Genomic DNA, 9,795 nt, shown 5'->3' with positions numbered 1-9,795 from the left:
CCTTTAAAGTGGGGATTATTTTACTTCCCTATCTCACAGACACCACAACTAAAATTATTTATGCAGTGGAGTAGGCAAACATAGCACTTTACAGACAAGTAAGATTAACCAGACACAGCCTAGAAGACATTACAGACTAGACATTAGCTGTATCTGATCTGTTTGTAATTAAAATCTGTAAAGTGCTTTGAGATCCTAAGATGGCAGATGCACTAGAAATACAAAGAATTAATATAATGTATGCAAAATTAAGTTACAAAGATTGGAATCTGGCCAAGGTACTGGAGTTAAGTACACTTATCAAATCATGATAAAACACAATAGTCTTCCCTTAAAAAACAGAACAACGGAGTCGGGAGTAGAAAGAAGAGGCAGAGAACATGAAGAAAAGCAATGAAACAAGGTGCCAAAGAGACTGGATGTTGAAGAAGAATTCTAACAGGGTGATGCACTTGTTCAGATATGATGTGCCAAAAACCTATAGCTTGGGGCCATTAGATTTAAAGTGATTACAGATAAAAGGATCTTTGTTTGCATTAACTCAGTTTAATCTGACTAAACATAAATCAAGTTTGAAAGTGACTGTAACACCATCCAAGCCAGGACCCAAGAATAGAGAGCAAAGAAAGAGAAAAGTTTTGTTGTTTGCAAAATGTGCTATGAGATCTTTAAATCACCATAAGTAGTCAGGATGTTGTTCATATGTCTCATTTGAAAGATTGCCTCTAGTTCCACAGTGACTGGATCACAGGTTCACTACTGATTCAGAGGGAAGAATGCCACTTACTGAATCACCAACACTTTTGCTTACAACTCTCAGATCAATCTACTTACTCAAGCTGACCCATCTTAGTTTGAGAGAGCTGATGAGATGGTACAATAGATGAGAGGCTGATGAGAGGCAATAGTCCCGCAAATACATTAGTGATGACTTACTGAACAAACTCAGATAGGAAAATAGCACCATCCAACTTCCACAATCCCATCATTGCCAACTATCCTGGTATCCAACTTTGAACTTTATGAAGGCTCTTTTAAATTTTTTCTCCCGATTTGTTTTCTTACGTTTTTGACAGGGAAAATATATCTTACAGAATGCAAACATGCAGAAAGTCGGGGCAGGGGGAGGAGTATTTTCTATATGATTCTATTAAAAACTTGTTTTTCATCTTAAAAGCATGCCTTATCTTTCCCATATATTAAATCAAGAGGAAAAACAAACTACTTTGGTATTTGTGAATTAGTAATCCCTTTTCTCATCAGAAGGAACACTGAATCACTATTTTTAAATATTATAAGCAGATGGGTAATCACTATAGCAACCAAAGAAGATATCAGCTTAAGTGATTTAAGCATTCCATCTTCACATTCTTTAACTGCAAATGGTTAAACAATGTAAGACCTGAAGAGAAAAATAACTAGGAAAAAAGAAACACCTTAAAAAAAATGTAAGTATCCATTCTTACCCAAACAATATAAGAACATAAGAACAGGCATAATGGGTCAGACCAACGGTCCATGTAGCCCAGTATCCTGTCCTCTAACAGTGGCCAATGCCAGGTGTCCCAGGGGGAATGAACAGAACAGGTAATCATCAAGTGATCCATTCCTTGTCACTCATTCACAGCTTCTGGCAAATAGAGACTAGGGATACCATCTCTGCCAATCCTGGCTAATAGCCACTGATGGACCTATCCTCCATGAATTTATCCGGTTCTTTCCATTAATTTTATCTAGTTATCTTCTAAACAAAGAGCCATATTAGGTTCTCTCAAGAAAATTAACTAAAAAGCAAAACCCACAAATAACCCATCCCCTAACATAAGCAACACCTACAATTGCTATACATTCTGCCAGTCTTACTTGCGTTGAGTAGTCCCCTGTTCTGTGAATAGTCCCATTGACTGCAGTGGGGCTACTCACAGAATCAGGTATTGTGCGGAAGGCTGTCAGAATGAGATGTAAAGGGAGTGCTATATAGTCTTTTAAAGTCAATGGAAAGACTCCCATTGACTACTCTGGGCTTTGGATCAGATCTGTAATGATGGACAAATATGTAAGGGGTCCTGTTTCTCCTCTCAGACCAGTTTTATCTCAATATGCTGCACCTGATTTTCAACAGAGTAAGTGAGATCAGAGTCAGGCCCAAGATTTCTGGAACATTCATTCATTCCCTTTGAATGAGAAACCCTTTCATATAATTGAAACTCTCAGGAGTCAGATATCCATCATTAAAACACAGTTGCTCATGCCTATGACTAATATGGGGGGACAGAGAAAGCATGGAGAATAATGCCTCCATGAGCAGCAATACCTAAAGTTTCAAACTGAAACGTGTGTGCGCGCACGTGCGGGGGCAGGGGAGGAGGGGATGCCATATGGAATGGTGTTCGGGTTGGTTGGAAAGTAGCTTTTCAGTATTTTTTTATTGCAAGAAACGGGGTGTATGGGGTTGTCAGGGAGGGGTAGGACCTCTGATGGGGGAGCAGTCGTACTCCTAGGAGTAGCTCATCCACTTTGGTCCCCACTTGACACCCAGCTCTCACCTGCGGCTCCAAGTAGTTGTCAGCATATGACAGCGGCCACACCCCGGAAACTGTCTCTACTAGTGGGCTAAACCAGGTGAGGGTAGCCGATGAGTCTGAGACCCTCGGTGAGTTAGGGCCTGTCTACTCATTGCATGCGAAGGCTGGATCTGGCTGACTGAGGAAACCTGGTTCAACGGTCAGGACGGCGGTGACAGAAAGCATTGTGGAACGCTTAAGGGCATGACAAGACACGTAGGCATCCTGGTCATCCACTGCGCCCTGCCCTTTCTCCAGCTGTCTCGACTTTTGTCCTGCCACTGGATAAAGGTAGGAACTGGGAAGAGAGAGTGAGGTTGACGTTGTGCGACTCTCCCTCACTTTAATCCAATTCACATGAAAGTCTCGACATCATATCATATCACATCATATCAAGTCCTGTGGTGATGGGCGAGCGATGAAGCAGCAGGTGTGGATACACTGGGAGCTGTAGCCGCAGACCTGCACACAGGCGGCTCAGGTATAATGGTCGTTCCTCACTGACCGAAGCAGCAGTGGAGCCCGGCATCTTCCTGAGTGACTGAGCAGCCCTATTCAGGATTGCACTGATCACCTCCATAGAATGAGGAGGCAGCTAGAAAAGGTGCCCTAAACATTGCCTGGTTCACCTTACCCTGGCCAGCATACCGCGGCTGGCAGGGATCCCACAAAAGTGGTAGAACAAAAACAAAACTTAGAGTGACACTGATCACCATTGGCACACGGAATGTGCGCACGCTACTGGACAACATCACAGCAGACAGACAGGAGAGAAGAACAGCACTTGTCCCCAGAGAGCTCGCATGCTACAACATTGACATTGCAGCCCTTAGCGAAACTCGCCTTGCTCATGAAGGATGGCTGTCCGAGTCAGGCGGAGGCTATACATTCTTCTGGAGTGGCCGCAACAGTGATGAGCATTGTGAATCTGGAGTTGGCTTCACCATCAAGAATCATCTTGTTTGGAAACTCGCCAGTCCCCCCAAGGGTGTGAATGACCGACTCGTGAAAATGCAGCTTCCACTTCAAAAAGGAAAACAAGCTACTTTGATCAGCGCATATGCTCCCACAATGACCAACCCAGAGGATATGAAGATAAATTCTACGAAGAACTAGATGCTCTGCTATCATCAGTGCACTGCACAGACAAGCTGATCTTGCTTGGCGATTTTAATGCAAGAGTCAGATGCGATGCCGCAGCCTGGGAAGCAGTCATCGGAAAAAATGGAGTGGGAAAGTGTAACAGCAATGGCCTGTTACTGCTGAAAACTTGTGCAGCACATGACCTTCTGATCACCAATACAGTCTTCCACTTCCCTACCCGTAACAGGACTTCGTGGATGCATCCCAGTTCCAAGCACTGGCATCTGATCGACTACGTCATCATCAGGAGAAGGGACAGACAAGATGTCAGGGTTACAAAAGCTATGTGCAGCGCTGACTGTTGGATGGATCACAGGCTAATAGTATCCAAAATGAAGCTCTGTATCATGCCGACCACAAAAGGCTCTCAAAAGGATCAATATGTCAAAGCTGAAGAAAAGCCACATCACCGAAAGTCTAGCGGAAGATCTAGAGAATGAGCTTGCTGATCTTTGTATTGAGGATGACGCTGAGAAAGACTGGGAGCGATTCCGCAACACTGTCCATACAGCTGCATCAAAGGTATTGGGGCCCTCCACACGCAGGCGGCAAGACTGGTTTGACGAAAATGATGCAGAAATCCAGGCCTTACTTGTTGAGAAGCACTGCCTGCATCGTGAATATCAAAACAATCCCTCCTCAGCGGCAAAGACAACAGCCTTTATTAATGCTCGCAGAACAGTACAGAACTGACTGTGCAAAATGAGGGACTTGTGGCTGAGCGCCAAAGCAGATGAAATACAGGCATATGCGGACAGGAACGACTATAAGCAGTTCTATGAAGCCCTCAACACACTCTATGGTCCACAGTCTTCTGGGAGCTTTCCCCTCCTGAACTCTGATGGCACTGTGCTTCTTACAGAGAAGACACAGATTCTCCAGAGATGGGCTGAACATTTTGAAGCAGTTCTAAACTGCCTCTCAGTCATCAATGATGAGGCCATTGACAAGATGCCTCAGGTTGCAGTCAATGGCTCCATGGATGCTTCACCAGAAGAGGATGAAGTGAAGAAGGCCATCAACCAGCTGCCAAGTGGCAAAGTCCCAGGGTCAGAAGCCATACCAGCAGAGGTGTACAAAGTCGGTGCACTCGTGCTGCCACGGAAACTCACTGAGCTGTTTCAGTCCTTCTGGAAGCAGGGATCCGTTCCACAGGAATTTAGAGACGCGTCCATCGTGCACCTCCATAAGAGGAAGGGCAATCGCCAGGTATGCGGCAATCGCCAGGTATGCGACAATCACCGTGGAATCTCACTGCTCTCTACAGTGGGGAAAGTTCTTGCACAGGTTCTGTTGAACCGATTGATCACTCACCTGGAGCAGGGCTTACTGCCAGAATCACAGTGCGGCTTTTGCAAGGGACGTGGGACTATTGACATGATCTTCACTGCTTGTCAGCTACAGGAGAAATGTCAAGAACAGAATTGTGAACTCTACACAACTTTTGTGGACCTCACAAAAGTGTTTGACTCTGTCAGTCGCCAGGGCCTGTGGAGGATTGTGTCGAAATTCAGCTGTCCAGACAGATTCATACGAATGGTATGTCAATTTCATCACGGTATGATGGCTCATGTCCTGGATGATGGTGAAACATCTGAGGCCTTCCCAGTCACCAACAGTGTCAAGCAAGGGTGTGTTTTAGCACCCACTTTGTTCAGCATGATATTCTCTGCCACTCTGACTGATGTCTTTCAACACTGCATTGAAGGAGTAGGCCTGAAGTACAGAACTGATGGGAAACTATTCAATCTGAGGGGACTGCGTGTCATCACCAAGGTGAAGGAAACTGTACTTCGAGACTTTCTCTTTGCCGATGATTGTGCTCTGAATGCTAGTACAGAGCCAGAAATGCAAGCCAGTATGGACAAGTTTTCATCTGCATGCAACATCTTCGGTCTCACTATTAACATCAAGACGACTGAGGTCATGCACCAGCCAGCTCCCCATGCTCTGTACCCAGAACCATCCATCACTGTAAATGGACAGAGACTTCAGGCAGTGGACCACTTCACGTACCTGGGCAGTATCCTTTCCCGAGCAGTGTCAATCGATGATGAAGTAAACTGCCGAATTGCTAAAGCCAGCTCTGCATTTGGTTGATTGCACTCCAACATCTGGGAACGTCGAGGGATCAGCCTACCAATGAAGCTGAAGGTCTACCGAGCAGCGGTGCTTCCAACTCTGCTGTACGCCTGCAAGACGTGAACTGTCTATCGGAGTCATTCACGAAGGCTCAATCACTTCCACATTTCCTGTCTGCGAAAGCTTCTAAAAATCAGATGGCAGGACAAAGTACCCTATACTGAAGTCCTTACCAGAGCCAGTCTGCCGTCAGTTCACACACTGCTGATGGGAGCCCAGACCAGATGGGATGGACATGTCCTGAGAATGTCAGACGAGTGCATTCCTCAACAGCTCTTCTACAGAGAACTCACCCAGGGAAAGCTCTCCCATGGAGGACCAAAGAAGTGGTTTAAGGACACGCTGAAGATCTCTCTGAAGTCCCTCGAGATCAACACTGCCACCTGGGAAACCCTCGCACTGAACCATCCAGCATGGCGCAGCCTCATTCACACAGGCAGTAATACCTCTGAGGTGAGGCGCACTGCTGAGGCTGAAAGAAAGTGTGAGCTGCACAAGTCCAGGGCTGCCTGCAGATCATCAACAGTGCCATCACATGTCTGCCCGACGTGTGACAGGACATTCCATGCCCGAATCGGACTGATCAGTCATCTTCGGAAGCCCAGAGCCCGGTCATCGAACGAATGAGTTGTTGAGGTCTTCATCGACAACGATGGATGAACATCATTGCAAGAAACAGAATCACTGATTCATAACATATCAAAATGAACTTTCTGTTCAGAATAAAAGACGTGTTGAATCCTTCATGTTTTTAAATATTATAAACAGATGGGCTATAACACCTGGTATTGTTGACAAACCATCTATAGCTATCTATAGTGTCTTAATTCCTGATTACCTGACTGCTTAAAGCACTGCTGAAAAGGTCTGTCCTTTTTCTCACTGCCTTGGAAGGCACTCCTAATTTTAAAAAAGTGAATGGAAAACAAATCCTGCATCTTTATTCTCAGCATCCCTTCTAATATTAAAGCAGAATTTTATGGAGCTTTACCCTTCTACCTAGTGAGCATTTGTACTCTTCTAGATTTTCTCTTAGACTGGACCTTTAAAAATGGAGGCACTCAGACACCTTGGATACTCAACTCAGTGTTAACAAAGAAGCATCATTACAGAGTCAAGAAGAGCTGTTGGTTATATCTTTCATTATCTATTTCACTCTGACAGATTAGTAAAATGTTGTTATTGCCAAACTCAATAAATTTTTGTTCTACTGGCTTAATTAAAGGTACTACTGGACAGTAAGTTATACTGTGTTTAGGGAGAGGAGTTTAGAAAAATGAAACCAGAACTGCTGCATAGCTGTTCAGACAGGCTCTTCTACTCTCTAGCCTTAAGAAATATTCCAGAATGTAAAAGTTTCTGTAATCTTAGAGGAATCTTTACTTCTAGACTAGAGCAGGTGATTTAGTCCCAACAAGTTATATCATAAACCCTATTGTAGGTTTCATTCTCCTTGGAGAAACTCCAGTGTTTCCAAAATCCTGCTGCCGCCAATACATTCTTGTTTCTTATGTCTCTTTAAATACTCAAAACTGACACACTTCTCCCTGTCAAATAGACTCTTAATTACTTCTGGAAACTTCCCCGGAGAAATTGTCAACTCTGCTAGAAGAAATAGGATCATCGGACATCAAGCTGTGATTCGTTGCTGAGGAATTAGCATTGTTGTTTTAGGGACCTCCACTAGAAACTGCGATCACCACCTGAGTCAATAAAATGTCATAAATGTACTAGAGTCTCCACTGCTTCCATCTGTCAGGTATATTCTTCCTTATTGCCATCTGACAAGGGGATCTAGGAGGAGTTTTGGCAGTTACGATCACCCTGACTTAACTTATGTCTATCTCTGGAGTGCCCCACACCAGTTCCACTTACCTACCACCTTCACAAAGATGCTTCCTCCCAAGTATTTACATATTTTTACTTGAGAGAACACATGTTGTCTCTCCCCACTTCCACTGGTATTCGTGATTTAAAAAAAATCCTCAACCACAGGGACATAGAACCTTTCACTTCTAGGTCACTGCTCCAAGAGTGGTTCAAGCTGATTTCACTGAGTGCTAACATTACGTTTGGCCCTGTACAAACATGTGGAAGGGTTTCTGTCCCAAGAAAATTATAATTTCATAGAGGTATAACATGGTTCAGACACATTAAGCAGAAATCAGCTATTGCCTGGTGGCTGGTATCACTCCAGTTCCAAGTTAATAGATATCTGTAAGAGTAGCTATCAATTACTAGTATGGGATAATAGTCGAAGAGGTGACATGTCCTTAATATATTAGTCTTCTTAAAATTATGTGCATGCCCAATATGAGCTAGATATTTTTAGAAGATTCTTCAGACAGAACTGACTGCTTATGCAATTAAAATGAAGGTTGTGCCTTCTTTTCTGACCAGTCCAATTATGAGGCCTGGTCTACACTACAGAGTTAGGTCAATGTAAGGCAACTTACATTTTAGTGTAGCTGCTTACAGAGTTAGGTCAATGTATCTCCCACCAATGTAACTCACCCATTACACCAACTTAGTAGCTTCACCTGAGCGAGAAATGTAGTGCTTAAGTCAATGTGGTTAGGCTGATGCAATCTGCATTGCTTACATTGACTGTTGCTGCCTTTTAGAAACTGTCCCACAATTCTCCACGCCGGCAGTTGAATCAATGTAAGCTGTCCTGATGAGGACCTGCATTGCTGACACTAGCAGCATAGTCTGGACATTCAATGACTGTGGTAGCTGTGCATTAACATAACTTAGGTTGGCTTAATTTTGTACAGTAGGCTTGCCCTGAGTAGAAATAAGTGACACAACTTCTTTAATAAATAAACATGTTGAATGTGCCTCTCTGTTATTCAGGGTTTATGTTATTCATTGTTCACAAGAATTCATATTCACAATTATTCTTGAAAATGTTTGTGATCCTAGCATTTGCCAATTTTTCACACAAATCATTGTGTGTCTGAACATTTAGACTAGGAGCGTATTGTTCACTATTCATTATTCTGCTGTTCATAAGGTTTCAGTGATCACACCAGTGAGGAAAAACAATACCCTGTGAATCAGGCAACCACACAACAGAAATAATGAAGAGTTGAAATAAGCATGCTGAAATTTAGTCACACAAACTATTGGGGGTGTGCTTCCAATGAACATACAAAGATAAAAAAAAGAAGGAAAGAAGAAATCTGGGATGGTTCACAAATGATTTGTGAACAGAGAAAGGGCTCACTTAATTTTTTTAAATATATTTTACCCACTATGCCTCTGAATATTCATTAAATGTTACAATGTCCAAATCATAAAATCCAGCAAAGACTTGAACACTTAATATTTGCTAAATAAATAAGTAAAACAAAACAAAAATAAACTCCCCCCATGAATTCCCAGCAGAGAGGCCAAGGACTCACTGGGCACTGTGGATTGAAGTGATGGAGCAATGTAGGGGAGCTCACACAGCTATGTGATACTTGTAATGGGCATTAATAAAATACTTCAGTCTCCAGGGCTGTGCATCTGCTATGAGTACCACATAATCAACACAATGTTCATTCGCTTTTCAAAAGAAACTGAAAGACGATGGAGGAAAATATGCCTGTGCACTATCCATTTCAAAAGCCTTATCATCATTGCCTCCTTAACACCAGTACAGAGAATTAATACCATGTAGCTACAGAGTAAGTACCATGACTGTTCCTGTCAGCTGGGAACAAGGAAAGAGGAATGGCAGGAGCAGACTGCTGTCCTTTGTGGGCTGTGTGATAGGAAGAGCCACACAGCAAAGATCCCACCTGCAGAGCTCAGCTTCTCGCATTCTGAAATCTAGCAGCCCTTCTTCCTACAGCATAGTGGTACTGGTTCTATTGCCTGAGAAACCTCTGCACCTAGGAAAGAGATTATTGTGTTTTGATCTATGTCATTACCATGTGAATAAATGTTTGTTGTGTGC

General features: G+C 43.4%; 1 protein-coding gene across 1 annotated transcript; it reads left to right on the top strand.

The window, feature by feature from the left end:
* The first annotated feature begins 200 nt into the window (after positions 1–200).
* On the top strand, positions 201–6,699 carry LOC127047329 (craniofacial development protein 2-like). Its single transcript, XM_050945450.1, is given in 6 exon segments — positions 201–278; positions 3,147–3,651; positions 3,654–4,127; positions 4,570–4,787; positions 4,899–5,483; positions 6,571–6,699. Coding segments are annotated over 6 exon segments (1,989 nt in total).
* The last annotated feature ends 3,096 nt before the right edge of the window (positions 6,700–9,795 follow it).

Source organism: Gopherus flavomarginatus, chromosome 3 (assembly GCF_025201925.1).
Source record: "Gopherus flavomarginatus isolate rGopFla2 chromosome 3, rGopFla2.mat.asm, whole genome shotgun sequence".
In the NCBI taxonomy this organism is placed as follows: Eukaryota; Metazoa; Chordata; order Testudines; family Testudinidae; genus Gopherus; species Gopherus flavomarginatus.
Note: the sequence above shows the minus strand (reverse complement) of the source record. Positions and strands in the feature narration are given on the sequence as shown.